The sequence below is a fragment of the Sciurus vulgaris genome (genome assembly GCF_902686455.1).
Source record: "Sciurus vulgaris genome assembly, chromosome: 2".
In the NCBI taxonomy this organism is placed as follows: Eukaryota; Metazoa; Chordata; class Mammalia; order Rodentia; family Sciuridae; genus Sciurus; species Sciurus vulgaris.
The window spans coordinates 199,163,927-199,185,972 of NC_136462.1; the positions used below are offsets into that span (position 1 = coordinate 199,163,927).

The following is a 22,046-nucleotide window of genomic DNA, read 5'->3' on the forward strand; positions in this document are numbered from 1 at the left end:
ACAGGTACACTCCTCCAGCTGCGGACGTGCCTGGCACCGGGCTAAGCACTTGCCCCGGAGTATCTCCTTTAAGTCTCACACTCTGCTGCATGGGGTGATTATCATAAACCCCATTTTACACATGTCAAAACAGAGGCTCAAAGAAGGGAGCAGCTCGCAGACGCTCGCCTATGTGACAGCACATGGACACCGGAGCCACTGCCTCCTCCTTCCCGGGACCGGGAGTGGCTCCCGTGCACTGGCCGCCCTCACTGGAGGGTGCAGGCTGCTGGGCCCAGAGCTGGTGAGTGAGTGGAACATGGCACAGGGAGGGGGCTGGACAAGAGGCTGTCGAGGGCAAGGGAGGCAGGAAGCCTGCGGGACTGAGGCGGGTGGAGGCCCCGAGCTCCACTCACTGGTTCTCAGCACCCCAGGCCTGGCCTGCCCACCAAGCCCCTGCTCAGGCTGCTGCTCCTTCAGAGCTGAACCCACCCCAGGCCTGTGGCCAGCAGGGGATGTACATGGCCGCTGTGGGCCCCAGCCGCCAGATGGGGAAGAGGCAGGGCAGTTAGCCCACAGGACTAGAGCGACAGACCTGAGTCAAGCCAGTGCTGCTGCCCTTCTGACTGGGGCTGCCCAGCAATGCTGACCAGGTCCAGAGACCGGAACTGCTCCTCAGCTGAGCACGCGGCCAACACCTGGGGCATCAGGGCATGCTGGGGTGGAGGCCGGGGCGGAGGCCTGGGTGGAGGGCTGGGGCGGAGTCAGCACTGCTGCGGCTCAGCTCCAGCTCTGCAGGGTGCACCGCTGCGACGGCACCACAGGGGCAGCAGGGCCCACGCTGCGGGCCAGGCAGGCCAGCTCTCAGAGTGGTGGGGTGGGCGGGGGAGGGCGCAGCTGCGCAGACCAGCTGCTGTCAGGACTCGAGTCACGGACTCATCAGGATGGCTGTTTAACTCAGTCCCTGCTGTGGGTCAAGGTCTCCCAGGAAGTGTTCAAACCAAATCAAATCAGAGTAAATCCAACAGGCGAAGCACCTGAAACATCACACCACCGACAGGTCCCGAAGCCGCAGGCCCACCATGCCAACAGCGGGGCCAGAGTCTGGGCTCCTGCCCGCTGCCAGGAGCTGTCTGTCTGAAGCCTGCCCACCCCGGCTTCCCAGGGCTGCGAGCTTCTGCATTCCAGCACCCTGCAACGCCCCTGTGGGCTGCCATAAAAATTCCTAGACAGGTAGTCAGGTCAGAGGCAGGCCACAGGATGAGCAGGCAGGCAGGGGGCCCGCCCTTGCCCAGCCCATGCGCCAGACCCTCACCCAGGACCTGGGGCTGAGGAAGGCAGCCGAGCACACCAGCACCTCTCCTGCAGGCCCCCCAGCAGTCAGTGAAGGTGGAGGGAGGCGGCGGGGTCAGACAGGCGCCCCATGCCCCAGGGCCCTTGCCTTCCAGACATGTCCCCAGAGCTGGAGGTGCCTTAGAGGCCGGGGAGGAAGTCAGGGACCTGCCTGTGAACATCCAGCGTTCCGGGCACAACAGCCATCAAATTAAGATTTTTTTCTATTACAAAAAGAGAACACGGAGATGTTGGTTGAAAGCAGAGAGGAGGACGTGCGCAGCGGCGCAGTGGGCCACAGGACACTGCACGGCCCATGGGGCCTGGTGGAGGAGCTCCCAGGAAGCACTCAGTGACCCGCTGGCCCCTCCGTCCTCTGAGAGCCCGAGGTCAGGGCGGAACCTAGCACCTGCAAGCTCAGAGCATCTCCGAAACGCCCTTTGGCAGGTGAGGAGGGGAGGTCTGCTCATCCACCTCTCCCTCGCCTCCCTGCCTCCCTGGAACCACCTGGAACCACAGAGCCTCACCCTCTGGTTCCCACAGGATGCGACCCAGTGACCTTGGCCTCATTAGAATCCAGTTGACCCTGACCTTCGAATGGTTGGGTGACCTTAGAAGGTCAAAGGGCCAAGTGCTTCCATCCTGAAGGAGAAGCTCCGAGTCGTAATTGCTTATTAAAGGCCCAAGAGGGTCCCAGGACACAGTTCCCAAATGTCACTCTCAGCCTCCCTGACTTCTGCCATCTCTCAATATGCCATGAAAGGAACTGCAGTTCCTCAATGTCTTTCCTTCCGACTGAGACACACACTTGGTGGATTCGTTTTTCTAGTTAACCTTGTCTCGACACCACCTGCGAGGTCAGCCAGGCCTGCTCTGCTTTCCCACAGTCAAGGCACACTGCCCCAGCACACAACTGTCAATGCCCGTCCACGTGCCACCTGACTCCTCCTGGGCGGCCAGTCTGCTCTGAGCTTGCAGACCTTGGCAGGGCGTTTACCGTGAGCGGGTGAGACGGGCTGCGTGCCCTCTGTCCTTGGGGCCTCAGCCTCCCCACTTGTCCAATGGGTTTGGTGGACGCCACCGGGTGGCAGAGGCAGGACACGTGCTCTCAGTCGGCACTCCGTGGATCCGGTGCTCGGTGAAGCAAAGTCCGGTAGGTCAGGGCGACTCCCGGCCCACCCTTGCCCAGAGGAAGAACCTGGGCTTGGGCCGGAGCTGGAGTGCCCTGATGGGCCCCCTAACTCTGGGGCCACCTGTTGCTCTCTCATCTTCTCCGAGATGCTAGAGCCAAGGGGCAGGGCTCCGCGTGGCCCCGCGCGTGCACCCGGCAGAGCTGGCCCCACCCAGAACACCGCTCTGTCCTGCGGTCCCACTGTCGGGAGGAAGGAGCCTCCGTGCTCACCACCTCTGAGTAACACCTCCCGAGACATGACTCATGCCTGTCTGGGGTCACCCACATCCTCATTCCCTGCACAGGAATGCGGGCCAGGTGAGATGGGCGGGCGGTGGCTCCAGGCAGGCACCTGCAGCAGTCGGGCTGCACAGCCCCAGAAGTGTCGTGCCACCCCCTGACTGCACCCCCACTGGCTGGGGCTGGGATGTGTGCCCAGCCCCGGGCACCTGTTCACGGCGCTCGGTTTCAGTTACCGAGTGTCTTCCCTCAGAGGCACCTGGAAGCTCACCACTGGGCCCAGCCTGGCCTTTCCCAGCCCTCTGCCCAGTTTAAAATGGCCACAAGGCAATGCTCCACCCGACAGAAGCCACTACGGATACACGCAGTCACAGGGGGTCACCGCCCCCGAAGCCGAGCAAAAGAAACCAGACAAGAGCACAGGCAGCACAGCGCGTGCAGAATCCACCAGCGAAGATGTCCTCTCCAGTGAAGGGCAGGTGCTGAGCGGGACCCGGTGGACGCTCAGCAGGGACACACCCTGCGCCTGTGAACTTCTCCACCAACAGCACTGCAGGGAGCTCATGCTCCTGAGGGAGGAGGCGGGAGCCTCCATGTTCTGGGGCTTCCAGTGTCTCCCTGGTTCCTGCAGGACCCCCAGGGGTCAGCTAGGCCCTTCCTACAGAGCAGAAAAACAGGAGGAGAGAGGGAGAGGCAAGGGAGAGGGGCAAGCCTGGGCTATCTGGGGCTCTGGGGACAAGAAAACCAAGTTTGGGATGTGCCCAAACTGTCCACCTAGAGGCCAGTGCCCTGTGGGTCACAGTGACTCTTCTCCCTTGAGCTGCAACCTGACACTGGAGGATTCCTGCTTCCTCCTGCTCTGAGCCTCAGGATCTGCGTGGTGACCCTCCCAAGAAGGGAAGCATGAAAGGAGGGCAGGTGCCCAGCCAGCTGAACAGGACATGGGCCCAGCTGGAAAAGTCCACGAGGGAGAGGCCAGACAGGCCGAGTGACAGGTGTTCTGAGGCCCAGGGGATGGTGGGGTCATCCCCGCCTGGACAGGCAAGGCACAGGCTCTGGAGTCCTGCGGCCCAAGTTCAAATGCTCTGCTGCTCTGTGCTGACAGCTCTGGCAAGTGACTTAGCTCCACCTTCCCCTGTGCGGAAGGGGCCTCCCCGAGGATGAGAGGGGTGTGTGACGTGCCCTGTGGGCCTCTGCTACTGTCCACAGGAATGGTGAGGGTTGGACAAGCACCTTGGCGGCGGTGGGCAGCAAGAAAAACCTCCAAGTAGACGCAGCTGCAGGGCGTGGGGTTTGTTCGCTCAATCCTGACGGCCTCCCAGATTTCCTAGTCCACCCCACTCACCTTAGTCTATTCTTGGCGAGCCTAGGGCTCACTCTCACTAGAATGGAAAGGACTGCTGCACAATGCTTAGAGAAGAATCCAGGCCTCAGCAGAAAGAGGCGGGTGGGAAGACGGAGGCATCCGGGAACATTTGGGTCTGTGCCCCCCAGTTTTAAAGAGAGACTTTAAAGATTCTCAGGGGACTGAGAAATCATGGACTGGTTAGATCTTACTCCAGATCTAACTGTGACCTAGCAAGATCTTTGCTCTCCATTGCACTTGGATGTCACCTCACTAGAGGGCTTGGGGGATCTCTGGTACATGCCAGAGGGGATCCAGGCCTGAGCGCTGGAGGCAGGGCTAGGTCATCCACTGCGGGCGGGACGGGAAGCATCCACGGGATCACTGCCCTGGCTTGCTAAGCAGCCCAGGGGGACTCCACAATGACCAGAGGGGAGGAGGTCCTGGAGTCTGCAAGCAGGGGCGATGCCTCCTCCTGCCTGTATTTCTGTAGCCTCTGTTGTCCTCCCAGCCATTTCTCTGCGCAGACAACTTCCAGTTTTCCTGTGAGGCCCATCTACATTCTGGATGGCCAATAGATTTCATCACTCAAGCCCACAGAACACGCCCGAGCACCACCACCATGAAGATGTGAGCCCCGCCGCGATGGATGTTGTAATCGATTAGCAATGTCTGCCACGGGCAGCAATCACGGTGCGGGATCGAATGCCGGGTACCCAACCCCCGATCTATACTCTGGAAGTCTCAAAGCAGCTTGATAAATCCTGATTGGGTCTGCCTCTAATTACAGGGTTACCAGCAGATTTCTCTTCCAGTGAACTTTCTCACAGTCAGCGCCTGGACAGACAAGCTCTGCACTTGGCCCTGGTCTAGGAGATGGAAATACAAAAATACCCAAGCCAGGTTCTCATTCAGTGTGCAAAGTGGGGGATGCAGGGAAGCTGTGCAGGGGGTGGAGCTGGGGAGGGGTTGCAGGAAAGAAATCCCAAGGAGGAAGTATCCTAACACTAAACGGGCAGCCGAGGCCACGCACTAACAGGCAGAGCTGGGTGTGTAGGGCCGAGTGCAAGGTGGACCTATAATTACACCTCTGGGCATGTGGCAGGCAACTCTAATTACCCTCCAGATGGGAGGACAGTGACAATTTTATTTGGGGCCCAAAGCAACTCATAAAATCAGGGAAAACCAGTGACACTGCACGTAAGTTCACGCACCTTGCAGAACTGTGTAAAGACCTAACAACGGTCATTGTCGGAGAGAAGGGGCGGGGTGGCCGCCCGCACACCTGGGTCTACACAACTAGATGATTCTACGGTGGATCCAGTCAATGCACTTGTCAAAAAGGCAACAGTCCCTGCGTTTTGGGCTCACTTTCAGACTCCCCTCCAGGTCCCAGGGGGAGCCCCGCATGCCAGCCTGCCCAGAGACCACCATCCACAAACCTGGGACAGCAGAACTGGACGGGGAGCATTTGCTGGATCTGTGTTCGAGATCAACAGCAGCCCGTGGAGTGGCGTCTAAAGGGGCTGGTGGCACCTAATCGGTCATTTCACCAGTGTAATCGACACCCTCTCCACCATCTCAATAGATTAGGAGAAGAGTTTCCTCCCGTGGCCGTGACCCCATGGCTGCTCGGCTCAGCCCCAGTGAATCACCCTGGCTCACTGCGACGGCATGCTGGGATGACTGCTGGGGAGCGAGGCGGCACAGACACCCATAAATGAATCACACCTTCCGCAAGACCAAACCTTTGGCTTTTACAGACACCAGTTACAAAGGAGAAGGAAAGAGAACAAAGCAATTACTCAGGGTGTTTGTGCAAAGTTGATTCATAGGCTTACAGAATTATCACCAACGAAGTTGGTGTTAGGAAGGCGGCCGGTGCCAGGGCCAGGGGCAGTGCTGCCCCTGGGACTCCAGGGTCAGCGGGACAGGGCGGGGCAGGTCCCAAACTCCCGTGTGGTTCCCAGGCTTGAGCGGACCCTCCCCTCCCCTTCACTTTCTACCACCTTCTGGAAGGTCGCTCAAGGCCCCCACCATCCTTCCCAGGTGTAGCGACCTGAGCCAGCAGAGGTGGCCAACCTCCGCAGGTCTCCGCCGCGACTTGGAATTGTTCCTTCAACGTCACGTGGCACCAGGACCTGGAAGCACTTCAACCCCACCAGACTCTCCCGCCCCGCCACATCAGCTGCCTGCCCAGGGGGAAGCGGGCTTGCTGTGGCGCGCAATTCCCAAGGCTCCCCGTGGACACGTGGCCCCTGGGTAAGTCACCACAGGGCTGGGGCTGACCCTGGTGGCCCGAGCACCTGAACCCCACGGGACTCTGCTGCCAAGTCTGTCTCTGGGCCAGGATGTCCCAGTCCAGTGGGCAGCCTGGTGCAGGAGGGACCAGACCCCGCTGACGCCTGGCTCCCTCCACCAAACTGAGCACCCCCAGGCACTGAGCCCTGCCGGGTGGGATGGATGATTTCGTTCCTCACCTCAGTGCAGGAATCCCGACCCTCGCTTAGGAACAGGGCAGCTAGGGTCAGAGAGAGCTCCTCGCTGAAGGCCTCCCAGCCAGAAAGGGGCCGAGCTGCTTCCCGTGACCCCAGGCCTGGGCAACACAGCCTCCTGCCCTGCGGGACTGTCCCATGGGCAAGGGGAATGAAGCCCAGGGGAGCAGTGGGCAATCAGGAGACTCCGACCACTTGGCTGGAACACCTCAGGGGACAGGGTAGCTTGCTTTGCCAAATCTTCTGGGAAATGACTGTCCATGGCCCCTCTGCCAAGAACAGAGCCTGGGAAACTGACCTCACCTGTTGGAGGGACTCGGTGAGGCTGGCAGGAGGCAGGGGCACCGTGGCCTCCAGCCCTGGCGGACAGAGCCACACATTCCCACTAGAACACACGTGTACGTACAAGTATCCTGAAGCATAAGCACGGGGTGCCCACGTGAAGGTGACATTTCAGATGTCACAGCACACTTCTACATTCTCAGTCACTGACCCCTAACAAATCATCTGCGATTTGTCACTTTGACGCCAAGCTCTCAAAGCCAGGGGTAGACACATCACATCCTAGTGACCTTAGGAACCAACAGAAACTCTCCCATCCCTGATCAATGGAATCAGTGAGAACCTACCAGTGACAGCAGAGGGTGACCACGGTGCCAACGGACCCCACCAGGAGCAGCACTTCACCCACCTTCACTCATACCCCCGTGGCTGTGGAAGGCCACAAAGCCCCGCACCGCACGGAGAACCTGCAGCTCCGACAGCCAGCAGGACCAGCAGCCCCTGCCACCAACACCCACATCAGGGACAGACCACATGGGACAGTTCTCAAAACCTGAACCGCTTGACTGTTCAGAGGCTTGGGAAGAGCCCAGCACTGCCACAGAGCAGAAGCGGGAGATGCCAGTCCTAGGGACAGTGGAACTTGAAGGGTCAGCTCAGAGAGACCAGATGCAAGCTGTCTCCAGGAATCCTGGTGCCAGAGTCACAGGGGATTTGAAACTTGCAACCAAATAACCAATGCGCCCGCTCTCTTCTGCCAGCAGAGCCGATCCCAAGCCTGCTGGTACGATAACAAATGGTTTTAGTTCAAATCCAGGAGGAGGAAAGGCAAAGCAGACTCCCCGCTTCCCAGCGAGGGTCGCTCTCCCACGTCACTGCAGGTTCTGAGCTGCTGTCTTCTAAAGCAAACACATCAGAAGTCACAGGACCACAGGGAAGATCTGAAGACGGTGAGTTCCCACGTGGCCTCCCAAGGTCACATCTGAGCAGCGGCAAGCTCCCTCGTGGGGCTGCCAACCCCTTTAGGAAGGAGAGGAGCCCAAAGTGCTGAGTTCTGCAGCAATGTGTGCACGAAGAGTCACCCCAGAAACCCTCTCTGCAGGGCGGGGGGCAGGCGCTGGCAATGTATTTTGTGGTCCCCGTGCCCCCGCACTCCGGGGCGGAAGCAGGAAGGCACAGGCCTGTGTCAACTTCTGCACCCGCCTTGGTAGGGTTTGGACGTCTTGGAGCTGGTGGGTAGGAGGCGAAGGCACAGCTTCCTGCCGCTGATGGTGGGAACTTCTTCGGAGCATTAAAAATAATACTTGGTGCCAGGGGTGCTTGTCACAGCTCAGCGAACGTCCTGACAACCCCACAAAGTGGGTGCAAACCCCTCCCCCAAATTCACAGAAAGGCAAGAGCAGGCCAGAGAGGGACACCCGCCAGGCTTGCCGAACGACCGACGGTTTTCAAAGCCAGTACCTGGGCCGTCCTGCCCTGCCGGGGGCAGGCTAGAAGCCAGCCTGCACGCCCACCCTGCCTGCTTCTTTACCTTGCCAGATGCTCACGAGGTGCCTACCGGGCTGGGGGGCTTGGTGGCTGGAGGGAAGCGGGGGAGCAGACACAACTGTTGACATAGGCTTGCCCCAATGGCAGGACCAGGAGAGCCACCGTGCGGCTGGACCCCCAGTGGGGGACCTCCCTGGCACACTCCTTTCCACAGCCTTCCTAAAAGGGACTCACGTGTCCTGATGTCTCCAAGGACCGAGTGTGCGCTGAACCACACAGGAGGCCAGTGGGCATGTGACAAGTGCTACCAAATGCCTAAGAACCTAAAGACGCTCTGTGGCCACGACGTTCCCATCAGGCCTCAACCTGGTCACCCCAGGGACATACCCCAGCCATGCACCAGCAGCCACTATGACACCTATGAATTCTGTCTCAGGATGCACCAGGCGCTGGAGGCAGAGACTGGCTCCCCACGCAGCCTGACACTCCTGCCAGGGCACGTCAGCCAGTTCCTTGGCGTGGACTGGGGGTGACGGACATGTTGGCGTTCTTCCCTCATGGACGGAACACGGGCCAGTCATATTAGGACAAGACCTAAAATCCCACTATAACCGGGAGGCTTGCACAGAAGCCTGGGGCCCAGGGGCCGGGTGCATGTACGGGGAAGACGTGCACAGGCACGGGCTCTGGGGCCAGGGAGCCTAGGTGTGAGTCCAGCTCCTGGCTCTGTGGCCTTCAGTGAGGGTTGCACCCTCTCTGGTCCTATTTTTGCATCTACAAGTTGGTGACAGTGACAGCTTTCTCATAGTTGTTTTGAAGACTGAGAACAACTGGTCAGTAGGACCTGGCACATACTCATCCCTCCACATCCAACTAGCGAAAGCAGATGGAAAAGTCTACCAGCCACCTGGGCAGAGAAGAGAAGCCACTCTGACGCTCAGAAAGTGGAGAGATGTCCCAAACTTTCCCAGGCTCGCCCCACAGGGCCAAGGCTCCCGCTCTGTGATTTCTCCCAGCTTGGTGACAGGCGCTTCTGCCAGTGACTGACAGGACCCTGAGGAGACCCCAGAAGTGTCAGCGTTTGGCTTTGTAATGTCACCCGATGGGAAAGGAGGCTGGCTGCCAGAATCAGCGTTGCCATGGCTTCTGGCAGGGGTGCAGCCCACCTGGGGGAGGAGGCAGCAGCAGTGCTGGGGAGGAAGCCGAGGGTGAGCGGCAGGGCTGTGCAGACACCGTCCAGTCCCTGTTCCCGTCCCTGTTCCTGTCCCACCGTGCTGGCCTGCCTGCATGGACACACGCACTTCTTAAAAACGCAAAGCGACTTTCAAAGCTGGGAGCCTCAAACCCTCAGGTTCTTCTGCTCCTGCCCACCTTGTGGACTGGAACGGCACAGCACCTGGACATCAGGGTGGCGCTGACGGCACCAGCCCAGCTCTGTGCCTCCTGTGCCCCTCCTGGGCCCTGGCACCAAGGCTGGTGGTGGACTGGAGGTCCCCACAGACAGCCCCAAGACCTTTTGGGCCTCTGGCACCAGGGGTGGGCAGCTGGGGTTTTGCCAGCTCTGTCAGTGGTGGGCTTGGCAGAGACAGGGAATGTGACACAGACTTTCAGTGACCTCCACGTTGAAGGTCAGGGTCTCCAGCGTCCTGCTGATTCCAGCGTCCCCAGCTGGTCCCTTTTCCTGCAGAGGGTGGTCTCATAGGCAGTGTGTCAGAGATGAGCTCCAGAGGACCAGACAGAAGGGACAGTGAGTCTAAGCCACTGTCACTCCCCATCCCGTGAACTCACAGCAGTACCAGACACCAGGCCTCCCCCAGGAATGATCTCTGAACAGCAGAAACAGCATCAAACCCCCCCTGCACAGCCATGCCCGGCAACTGTGAATGTCCACCATCTGACCCTTGGTCACACTGCAGGACAGGCCGCTAGGCAAGGCAGACTGGTCTGTGGGCAGTTTGGCTTTGTTTTCTGCAGTCCCAGAGACTGAACCCAGGCTGCTCCACCACTGAGCTTCGGCCCTTTCTTATTTTTTATTTCAACACACGTCTTGCTAAGTTGCCCAGACCAGCCTCAACTTGCGATTCTCCTGCTCAGCCTCCCCAGGAGCTGGGCTGACAGGCAGACACCACTGGACCCACTTTGTGGGCAGGTTCTGTGGGGCCTCTCAGTGAGGAGGAAAAAAGGAGCAGCTAGGATTTAAAACCCAGAGGTTTGGGGGCTCGGGGCGCAGCTGAGTGCCTCGTGTGTGTCAACAGCCTGGGTTCCAAGCTCAGCACTGCACCGAAACACTAAACAATAACAGTAACTCCAGGAATCTTAATGGGAATCTAGCCTGCCAGGCCCCTGCCGCTGAGGGATCTGGCCGCGTGGGGCCCATGGGCAGTGATGAGCTGAGCGGAAGCAGGAGCCCCCTTATTTTATTTCATTCTATCTAATTTAATTTTTGTAATGCTGGGGATGGAACCCAGGGCCTGCCCGTGCTAGGCAAGCGCTGTGCCACCAAGTGCTGGTCCCTCGGCCTGCAGGAGCCCCTTGAGACAAGACCCGCCCGTGTTCCCTGAGGTGCACCTCAAAGACAATGAGTTTCCCAGAACCTTCCTCTCCAGCCCTGGGCAGCCCCAGGCAGCATGGTGCCACCCTCATTGCTCCATGAGACACACAGAGACCAGGCGTCCCAGACACCCGGCCCCACATGTGCCCACCGTGCCTGCATTACACAACACCTTTTAAAAAGCAAAAAAGAGCCTTCAGCTTTGATCCCGTCAGCCTGCGCATCGTACGGGAGCCTGGGGCTGGCCAGCCCATAGCCCTCAAAGTTCAATCTGTAGGAGTCGCTTCCCTGTGGGCAGGATCCCAGGTGCCCAGCTGCCTGCGAGCTCCAGGGATGGCAGCAGCTGACGCCACCAGGCCTGGCAGGCCCTCTGGCTTGGGCCCTATCCCCAGCCTGGGCCCACACATCTCCTTACTCGTAAATGGTCGACCATACCACGGACATCTCAATGCTCTGGTCCTGCTGTCCAAGCACAGCTGAGCCAGAGGCTTGGGGGACGCCCCCTCCACCCATGCACCTCGCCCTCCTCCTCTTTTGAAGGTGGAGCACCAGGATCTGCAGGCCTTCCCGGGGAGGCACATTCTTTTTCCTCTTTTCCTCCTCCTTGCCTAGATGTTTTAACCATTTCCAACCCAAACAAGCTGACGGGGAAGGCAGGAAAGGGAAGGAGCTGTGAGCACGTGAGTGTGCAAGCACATGTGCACATGCGTGTGCAGAAGCAGTCATTCTGTGTCTTGACAAACACAGACAGGCCCCCACGCTGCTGTGCAGCATGGCTGACACAGCACAGCCCCTGGAAGCCACCGCAACTCTGCTCTCAGAGCGAAGCCAGGAGACTGGACTCCCTGGTGGCACCATGACCTCAAACCCAGAGGGCCAGGAGCCGCAGGCAAGAGCCCCTCAGAGGCCCACAGGGCAGAGCGGCTGGGCTGAACCCCATGCCTTACTTACCATCTCACCTGCTCCCAGCAAGAGCCAGGACTTCATCTCCAGAGGGGACCCTCCTCCCCTCCTGGCACACAACAAGTGCTCCCTAAAGGCCGAGTGGATAAGTGGCAGGTGCCAACTTGGAGAGTGAGTTGCCACAGGCCTTTGTAGGGATGGATTTCAGAAGGAATTGAGGTCTATCCCTAGTGTCTGCAATCTGCCTCTCAGGGAACCAACCGCTGAGTTACACGGTGGTTCCCAGGCAGGGGCACTGACCATGTCTGGAGACCCCTTTGGCTGGCAAGTGGGAGAAGGGCACAGGCGCGGAGCGGGTGGAGTACAGGAGGGCTGCTAACACCCTACCTGTGCAGGACGGCCCTTCCCTGCCACCCAGCAGAACCTAACTGGCCCAGAATGTCCTAGTGGAGAGGCTGACACACCCTAGGTTCAGGCTATGGCAAAACCTGGGCAGCTCGTGCCAGATAAGCCAGCGGAGAACTGGTGGCCCGTGAGTTTCTAAGGTTTTGGAATATTTTTTTTTTTGGAACAGATTGGAGAGGAGAAGTCAGAGAGTCAAGGGCCCCAGCCAGCCAGCGGTGCTGACACACAAGACAGCCACTGTGGACGACGGCACAGAGGCAGGTCCAGGGCACAGGGGAACCCCACCCTGGGGGCCTGTGCAGTGTGACCCACAGTCTGGGCTGTCCGAGGGCATGCTTGGCCTCCCCCTGCCACCAAGATTCAGGCTGAAGAGAGACAGGGATACTTCTGAGAGCCTCGGCAGAACTGAAGACGTGAGCCAGGAGGAGGCCTTTCCTCAAAAGTGCCGGAGAGCCTCTGGAGCCACTTCTCCTGTGGCTGCCCTGACTCCTAGGTCCTGGCTCTGTAAAAGAACTGCCAATTTCTTCATTGTGTGCTTGGCAACAGTGAATTCCACCTCTCAACTGTCCGAAAAATGGGATCCCCAGAATACCTAATTAAAACTCTCCCGCTCCCAGGTTCAAGATGCATCTGCTCTGGGTCCCAAGTCCCCAGTTCAGGAGGTAGAGGGTGCAGTCTGCATAAATACCAGACCCAACTCAGGACCAGGGAGGGCTGAGGACCTTGGGCAAAGCTTTGCACTGACTTCCCTCATCTTCCAGTCACGGGTGTGAACCCCAAGCTCACGGAGGCTCCTCCCAGGTCTGAAACTGGGGCAGCTGAAGGCCACACAGGGGAACCTCAGTAGGGAGGGGGCCTTGCCCAGCACTGCAGCCTCCAGCCCCTGGACAACAGAGGCTGAACCTAGAGAGACAGCAGAATTTTAGATTTCAACTATCCTGGCCTCATTTTACAGGTGAGGAAACAGGCCCAGGGAGGCCTAAGGGACCTAAGAAGGTCAATCTCCTTTTGCAGAAAGTTTTTTTAGAAAGGAACCCAGTGGACACTGCTCTGAGGCCCAACTCCAAATCTATCTTCTAAGTTCTATAAGGGGAGACCTCACCATGCCCCTTATTAGTTTCTTTCCTTCCTTCCATTTTTCCTCCCTCCATCCTTCCCTCCCTCCCTTCTTATCTTCTGTTGTAAAAAAACCCAAGGGAACACCAGGCCTTAAGGCTTACACGCCCTAGTCTTTCAGGGAAATCTGATTAACACTTGCAACAAACTGTTACATTATACCCACATATTAAAGATGGGTTCCCTCCCCGCCTTGAGCCTTCTTCCAGGAAACACGGAGGGAGGACCTAACTGCAGCAGCTAGGGACAGGCCAGAGTTTCAGGCACTAACTCCAAGGGTCCCCTGCAAGTGCTATCTTTGAGAAGTGCCCAGTGCCCGGGCAAGGGATTTAACATGATGCCATGTGTCCATGAAATGTCATTAGGGCTGATTAGCCTAAGAAGGGTCAGAAAGACTGAGGGGAACGTAGAGAGGACAAGACCAGAGTCATCGACTGCACTAGACCCTGGAATGTGGGTGACACACCATGTGGACTCCTGGTCGGGCAGCCCCTCCCCCATGGCAGCAAGGGCACTGAGCACAGGGAAAAGGGCCAGCCTCTCCCCAAACGTGTGCCGACACATTTTAATAACATCCTGATGCATTTCATGACCCCCGCCCCCATTGCACAAATGGCCTCTGGGAAGCAATCGAGCCTAATGCAAGTCCATTTCCTAAACGCTGGCTCTGGGAAGGTCCTCCTGGATCTCCCGCTCAGCACAGTCTTGGGTGGGGTGGGGTGGGGTGGCTGGAGAGCCAGGTGTTCAATTTCAGGATGGGCAGGAGTGGGTCAAGGGGTGAAACGACCCACTACAGAAGCCTGGCCACTCTGCCCCTGCCAGGCTGGTAGTTATTTTTACTTCTTGCACCTCACTGTACAGGCTCAGGGGCCCCAAACTGTGGCAGCCGCCTGCGGAAACTGGCTTATGAGTCACCTAGCGACTGCCCTCATTCCTAGCGACTGCCCTCGTTCCCTGGCAGTTGCCCGTGGGCTCCTGGTCCCAACTGGAGGAAGGCTGGCATAAGGAGGAAAGAGCTATGCCCCTGTGCCCAGGGTGCTTAGAGACAAGGTGGGGAAACTATAGTTCAGAGAGGCAAAGGGTCTCCTCAGGGGAGGGGATGTATATTAGAAGTCGGAACCAAGGAGTAAAGATTCAATTCCCCACCCAACCTAGTATCCACCTGGGTGGGCTACTGAGGAAGGAAGCAGACGGTGCTTGTCTCAGCTTCTGGCTGTACAGGATGCGGACTAGCCCAGGGTTCAACACCAGCTCCCACCCACCCCTAACCCACTGCCCCCTTCTGGGGCAAGGCAGTCTCAAACACAAACAGTCCCAAACTTTGACTCATTTGTAACCACGGTCCCAGCCAGACTGAGCCAAGCTGTCCAGACAGAGTCTATTTATAGGTGCGTCGGGGACACAGACTCTCACAATGACACGAACACGGGATCCACGTTGGGCCAAATGCACCATGGCTGAGCCCTGGACCGAAGACACCTGGACACAACTAGTCCTCAGACTCAGCAGATCTCAGACCATGCCCCCCAGAGATGCACACAGGCAAGAGAATCGGCCAGATCCCAACCCAGAGCCGCCGCTTCTCAGGGAGACTGGGAGACACACACTCCTGGGACAGACCGCGACACTCAGAGCCACAGACACCCAGAGACGCACGGAGACCCAGACAGATACACTCCTGAGCCGCCCGAGCCCCAGACAACACGCAGAAGCGCACACCCCACGGACGCACCGAAATCAACTCACTGACACGGCGACGCAGCGCCACAAACACTCCAGACACACACCGGGGCCCCAGACACTTCGCAGACCAGACAGTGTCTCGCACGGCCGCCCCCCTCCCCCCGGCCAAAGTTGATAAAGAGCCGGCCTAATTGCTCCAGTGCGACTGCCCCTGAGGGAAATAAAATTGAAACTTCACGGATGCGGCCGCCCCAGCCCTCTCGCGCCGCGCGCAGCCGCTGGGCCCGGGGTCCGAGTCCCGGCGGGCGGGGCGCGGGCAGCGGGGGCCGTGCCAGGCTAGCAGCGCCGCGGGACAAAGCCGGGCCGGACGCCAGCTGCCGCGAGCCTGGAGGGCGCGCCCGGGACGCGCCGGGCGCAGCCAGGGCGCCGGGCGCCCTGCCCGAGGGGGCGCGCACCTCCTGGGCCCCCGCCCGCAGCTGCGCCCCGACACCGGGTCCGAGTCTGACGGGGCCTCGGGGGAGGGGGCGCAGGGTCACTCACTGATCTCCATGCTCTGGAACAAAGAGCGTTTGCAGTTGCACGTGCAGGAGACATTGGGCTGCCCGGCGGCGGCGGTGGCGGTGCTGTTGACCCCCATCAAGCGGTGCATGGACGGCGCGGCGGCGCGGCGCGGGGCGCAGGGGGCGCGGGGGCGGCCGGGGGGGGCTCCGGCCGGCGCCCGGTGCTCGGGCCCCGCATGCAGGAGGCGCGCGGCGGGGGAGGCGCGCCCCGGCTCGCCTGGCTCGGGTCGCCGCCAAGTTCCCGGGGCGCCTCGGGGCTCAGGGAGCCGGGCCGCGCTCCTCTGCGGCCCCGGGCCGCCGCTCGGCAGCCCCGGGGGCGTCGGCAGTGTCCGCGGGTGGCGTCCGGAAAATGGGCTGGCAGCCGGGGCGCGCGGTGCCGCCGGGGCTGAGCCTCTGCCGCTGGCTTCCCCCAGCCGAGCGCCTCCGCCGCCGCCGCCGCCTCCTCCTCATTCAAGTCCAAGGAGATCGGGTTTCGCTCCGAGACCGCGGTCGGAGGCAGGCAGACGGTCTGACGTCAGCGCTAGACGGGGCTGCCGGTTCCCACCGCGCGGGGGCCGGGGAGGGGGCGCGCGCTGCGCCAATCCCCGCCGAGGTTCCCCCGCACCCCCTCCCCGGGCCGGGGGGCGGGGTGACGGGAAACGGGGCGGGCTCTTAAAGGGCCAGAGCTCCCGACCCGCGTAGACCCGGGACCCGCGCGGCAGAGGAGGGGCACCATGCGCCCTCCCCACTGGAGGCAGCCTGGGTCTCGGGTCCCGCACGGGCTGCGTCCCCACCAGCGAGACTCGCGGGAGTTGCTCGCGCCCTCTCTCCACTCCCACCCCTGGGGTCCCTGACCCAGGCTTTGGGGGCAGGCTGTCTCTGGAGAGCACGATGTCCCTGGGGTTCAGGGCACCGAGGTCAGAAAGAGCGGGAGGAGCCCCCAGATTCATCACCCATTGCGGGATATCGCAGGGGACTCCGCCTCCGGTTCTGCAGCCGCAAGAGGATCCTAGCCCACTAGGCCCCCCGGAGCACTTTAACCCGAGTCCCAGGCAGTCGATTTGGAAAGACGGGAACTCGGGCAGACACGCCCGGGACAGCTCGGAGAAACGCCCGGGGGCCCTTGTCATGTAAATACGTGTCCCAGACTGGTGTATTGTCGCTGCCCCAGCCGGCTGGGCCCCGGGCGAATACACGCCCATTGTCTGCTGCCCGAGGGGCCCCGGACTGGGGGGCGTGGCTCTGGAGTTCAAAGTGGGGGGGTTGCGGGGGTGTACTTTTATTTCATTAAGTTTTAATTACAAGAATGCAAGAGGAACACATTCTCCTGGTTTCAAAAGATATTAAAATGTTACATAAGAGGCCTCCCCTCCCTAGCACAACTCTAACCTCTCAAAAATGTGGTGTGGCGCCTCTTAGACTCTTCCCTAAATCGCCACTTATTTAACAAGCACTTATGGAGCGCCTACTGTGTGCCAGAAGGGGTCCAAATATTAACTGAACCCCACATCACCTTGGAGAAGCAAAATATTATCGCCTCTATTTTGCGGATGGGAAAGCTGGCCAGTACAGCTGTCCCTAGAGGTTACGCACTGGGGAGGTGGAGCTCCAACACGGGTCCCTGGGTATCTGCCCCTCCGCACACACGTTTCTAGTTCTTTAAATATCCACGTGCAGTGTTCTATAAATCCTGGAGTTTTATTAATGAGCAAGGGCTCCTTTTGTATTAAGAGGGAAAAAAAGCTTTTACAAGTCATTTTATTTTTAATAGACTGGATAGAGAAGGAAAAGCAAGAGCTGGGAAGCCAAGGTGGCTCTGGCTCAGAGAGAACGGTGGAGGGCTGAGTGAATTCATCCTGCTGCCCTCGCAGAAAGCCCCTTCTGCCCAGCAGCACAGACCCATGCTGCCCAGTCCTCCTGGAATGGCTGGGCAACCTACCCTGGAGGTGGACGGCTGGTCAGAGCTTTATGGGGAAGCCCAAGGGTGTCCAGTCCAGTTCAGAGGGACATTCACAGATGCCAAAGGCCATCTGTTTGGGAAGGGAAGCTGCCATAAGCCACAACCCAGCCCTAGGACAGAACCCAAGTCCCCACCAGTAAGGTGGTTCCTCTGCCTTGGGGAGGGGCAGTTTCTCCAAAGGGCCTTTCACTAGGGAAGGTCTTGCTGCAGGTGTGGCCCCTGAAACTTGAAGGAAAGCTGAGAATCCTGAACAGGCCATGGAGGGCATGGAAAGTATTGGCTGGGCCTTGCAGGACCCCAGTTCCACTCCTCTCCTAGCCCAAAGGGACCACAGCCACTGCCCCTCCTGCCAGTCATCCCTTCATTCATTCAATCAACAAACATTGGGTGTGCTCCAGCCCTGCACTGAATTCAGCATGCCAGACAGAGCCCCTGCCCTCCAGGAAGTCTCTAGCAGGAGATCTGGCCCTCGTCTGGCAGCAAGAAATCACACTTTGATTGTCTTGGAAATGAGGCAGCTTTTACACAATGGAGGGGGACACCAGTGGCAAAATAACTAGTTAATTCATCGGCCTGACAAAAACAAACCTACCACAGCACTTGACCTCCTTTGATCTGTCTAGGACAACAGCCATGGCTGCTTTTAGGAGTGCTGCAATGCAGCCCTACTTGCTGACCCTGTTGTGTGGGAATGGCTTAGTGGTCTCTGCCTCTAGTTCCACAGATTCTACCTGGAGGGCCTAATGCTAGGTGTCCAGCATGGGAGGAAGAACCAGGTCCCCAAAGATGAGTGGGACACGGCTGTGTCACCTTGGCTGAGTGTCTTCACCTCTCTGATCTTAGTTTTTCCCTCTGCAAATTGTGGCCACTGACAGCACCTTTGCATGACATGATCATGAGGAAGGAAGGGGAGAGAACTGAATTCAACCTTCACAGCAACCCGGGGGTCAGGGGGAGGACCTGCTGTCACTTCTTTTTCCATTTTGCAGGGTGAACCATTGATGATTTGCCCACTGATAGAGGCCCTGGCTGAGTTGGGTCTTAGAAAAGACAAGATTTCTTTGGAAGGAACATAGACAGCACTGTCCTCACTGGAGGCCACATGGGTGCCTAAGGCTGCCTCACAAAAGACAAGAGACCTGGTTAGATTTGAATTTCAGATGAACCAATAAGGTTCAGTATAAGTATATCCCATGCAATATTTGGGACATACTTACACTAAAACTTTATGTGTTACTTATCTGAAATTCGAATGTAACTGCATGTCTTGTGTTATTATTTGCAAAATCTGGTAGCCCGGTGTGTGCCAGGCATCTTGGAGCTGAGAATTCAGCCACGGGGGCATAGCTGCTGCCAGGCCTTGCGGGCCACAGAGCTACTCTTGATGCTGCAGGGGTGGGCGGGGTGCTGCCTGAGGCCAAGGCGCGATCTCAGTGCAGGAGCTGTGTGAGTGGGGGTGGGGCAGCCACCGCTGGGTAAGTCAGATTCCTGGGAGAAAGGCCACAAGTCAGGGAAAGAACTGTCTGTTCATTCTCCAACATTCTACAAATACTGTGCTTCTATTCAGTGCCAGGCCGCTCAGCGCAGGGCTGAGAACAAAAACAAAGCAAAATTCCCGCCCCTCATGTGACATCATGGAGGGTCAGAAGGACCACAGAAGCACAGGTCATTTCAGATATGATGACTATGTGCTAGAGGCCAGGGTGGAGGCAAAATCAGGGAGGCCTTCCCTGAGGAGGTGGCATCTCATTCTACCCATATGACTGAGCACCTGCTGAGGACCCTGTGCAAACTGCTGCCCTTTGGGGCACGTGTTCTCCAGGGCGAGATGGACAGCCCACATGCAGACACAGGAATCCCAGCAACAACGTCAGAGAAGGACAAGAACTAGGAAGAACAGAAAGGAAGAGGCTCTGGGTGACCTGAGCCCAAGAAGTCAGGGTAGCTCCTCCAGGAAGGTGTGAGGGAGCGAGCGAGGGACAGCCACAGTGGGGAGGGAGTGCCAAGCCAGGGGTGGCAGGCCATCAGGGTCAAAGATCTTGGTGGCGGGGGAGCTAAGTCCCAGAAAGTGTGTTGTTTGGAACGTATTTCCCAACCCTCTGTGGTCACCGGATTGTGAAATGCATTTTGTCCCCGGGTGACTGTCGGGACAGGCCTTTCAGGGACTCCAGACAGCATGTGTGGCCGTCTGCCCTGGCCGTGGGCTGGACATTTAGAGAGGAAGGTCTGTCTGCACCGGCGAGGAGATCTGCGGTGGCACACGGGTGGGTGGTGCCCACGGGCTCCCGGTGAGACCCCTATATGCACGTGGCCCCCACCTGGAGGGGCCGGGCCAGCTCAGTGCCCTGGGGTGGAATGCTGTTTCGAAGTTTGTAATAATTAATAAATTTTGAATAAAGGGCTCCAAAAATTCTGTAGGCAGCCCTGCTCAGATGCCAGGCCCGAGTGGCTGCCAGCCGGGAGCCAGTGGGAGCTGTGTGGGTTTGGGTCACGGCCAAGGCTGGCTGGCAATGTCCTAAGGGTGCCCCCTGGCTGAGGGTGTCTGGGGACTGTGGAAAGTGCCCTGCAGGGGACAAAGGGCCTGCATTGAGAGCAGCCGGTGGAGGGCAGGAGGCAGGCAGGTGTCCTAGGACCTGGACAGAGCTGCCTTGTCAGGAGCAGATGTGGCAGCCTTACGCTGTTTGACGACCCTTGACCTCTTCTCCGGGCTTCTCACCCCAAGTCCCTCCTGTGGTCAATTCAGCTCCCAACTCTTCCTGGTTGGCATCTCTGGGTGGTTTTTTTTTTCCTTTGCTTTTCAAACACCGACGAGCTGGCGTTTACAGGGGGCGGCTATGTGACTGGCCCAGGCCTCCCATTTCATATTCTTCCACATGATCAGTCAACAAACACACCTCAGATCCTACAGTGGCAGGGGAGGGCAGCTTGTGTTCCCACACAGCCTGGAGGTCCAAGCTAATACTGTTCCCATTGGACAGAGAGGAACACCGAGGCTTGGAACCCACAAGTGAGGTAGATCTGGGATATGGATGCAGACATTTGTGTCCCAAAGCTCCAGCACTAGTCTCAGCAACTACTGTGTCTGCTGAGCCCTGCTGAGCCCTGCGGGACCCAAGCACAGCAGTCCCTTCTGTCCCCGGATCTGCCATTTGTCTTCAGTGGTTCTCCTTCAAGAAGCTCATTCCTAGGACACAGAGCAACCGTCTCCTGCAGAGGCCTGCGGCTGGGCAACTGGGCAGTGAGCACCGCCAGACACACGCTCCAGAGCCCCAGGCAGGGAACCCGGGCAGGCCTTCACCTCGCTGGATTGTGTCCTTCTACCCAAGTGGGGTGGGGACAGCGGAGCAGAACTCTGAAACACAAGCGCCTGTGAGTCCACGATCCTCTCCACTTGGCTGGGCGCCCCTGGGCAGCAGGCCCCTCCCCCTCCGTGTGTCCCCACGGGGTCCTGGTGTCTCAGTCAGGGTCTGGTGAGCAGCGGGGGCTCATCGACCTCTGTGGAGAGGGCACTTGGTGGCACCTGTGCACACACACACATAAATCACATTTTGGTGGCTAACAGCATCTTTCACTGCTTGCTCACCTCCTTCACCTCCAAGAATCTGTGTCCAGCCAACATCTGGAAGCCAGAAACCCAGGTCATCACCTCCCAAGGCAAGTGCAGCAAGCTCTTGTCTGGAACCAAAACCAGACCAGAAGTCTTAACCGTAAAGATGCATGGTGTGGGGTGTGCGTGTGCGTGTGTGTCGCGGAAAGTTCCTGGGTGGATGTGTGGATGTATATCTGAATATCCAAGCTGTACGGTTGTAAGTGCGTGCTGCGTTTTCCTGGTTCTGTTATGCAGACACGGGAGCTTAGTTGCTGGACAAATGTCCCAGGGCTGACTCAGCTGGACTGGGCACACCTGCCCTGCCCCAGGGCACCTTCCCCTGTGCAGTGTCATTTCCAGGAGAGGTGCTTTCCACTGGGAAGACAGGAGGCAGGTAGATGGGAGGGACAGAGAGGATCATTAAAGCCAACCTGGTCTTCTGGGAGATAAGTAAACCGAGGCCCAGAAAGAGGCCGGGCTTGGGCAAGGACCTGCGCGTGAAAGGCGAAGCTGAGGCCAAGTCCAGCTCCTGACTCCCACCCCATGTCCTGCCGAGCTTCCCGTTACTTTAAATGGCATAGCACAGGGACCTTTCCGCCACAGACTGAGCCTGGGAAGGGCTAGGAAGATTCCAGATGCTCCACTTGTCCCTAAAACACTTCCTAAAATAACTATTTGTTTTTCAAGCTGATTTCAGGGACCAGAAATACAGAAACAGAAATGTTCTGCCTCTCTGGGCATATCAACCATGCACGCTACTGTTGTAAGTCGTTGACAGTATAAAACTGCGATTCTCAATGGCAGGGAGGGCCCTGGGGTGAGGCTGGGCCCTGGCGCTTTGCCACTAGAGGCAGGAGAAAAGGCTGAGTGGACAGCAAAGGCCCAGCCAGCCACAAAGGAGCAAGCGAGGTTGCATCTGCCTGTTTGGTGCTATTGCTAGCAGGGTACCTTGCCTGGTACAGAGACTG

The 22,046-nt window shown here is 58.7% G+C and overlaps 1 protein-coding gene across 1 annotated transcript in view; it reads right to left on the reverse strand.

Annotated features, from left to right (window-relative positions):
- The window catches only part of PMEPA1 (prostate transmembrane protein, androgen induced 1), a 51,006-nt gene extending 34,861 nt beyond the window's left edge, over nt 1-16,145 (reverse strand). Inside the window, exon 1 of the mRNA XM_079129450.1 lies at nt 15,531-16,145. Coding sequence (XP_078985576.1) covers nt 15,531-15,639 — 109 coding nt within the window. The 5' untranslated portion in view covers nt 15,640-16,145. The remainder of the gene's footprint in view (nt 1-15,530) is intronic.
- Between the last annotated feature and the right edge of the window lie 5,901 nt (nt 16,146-22,046).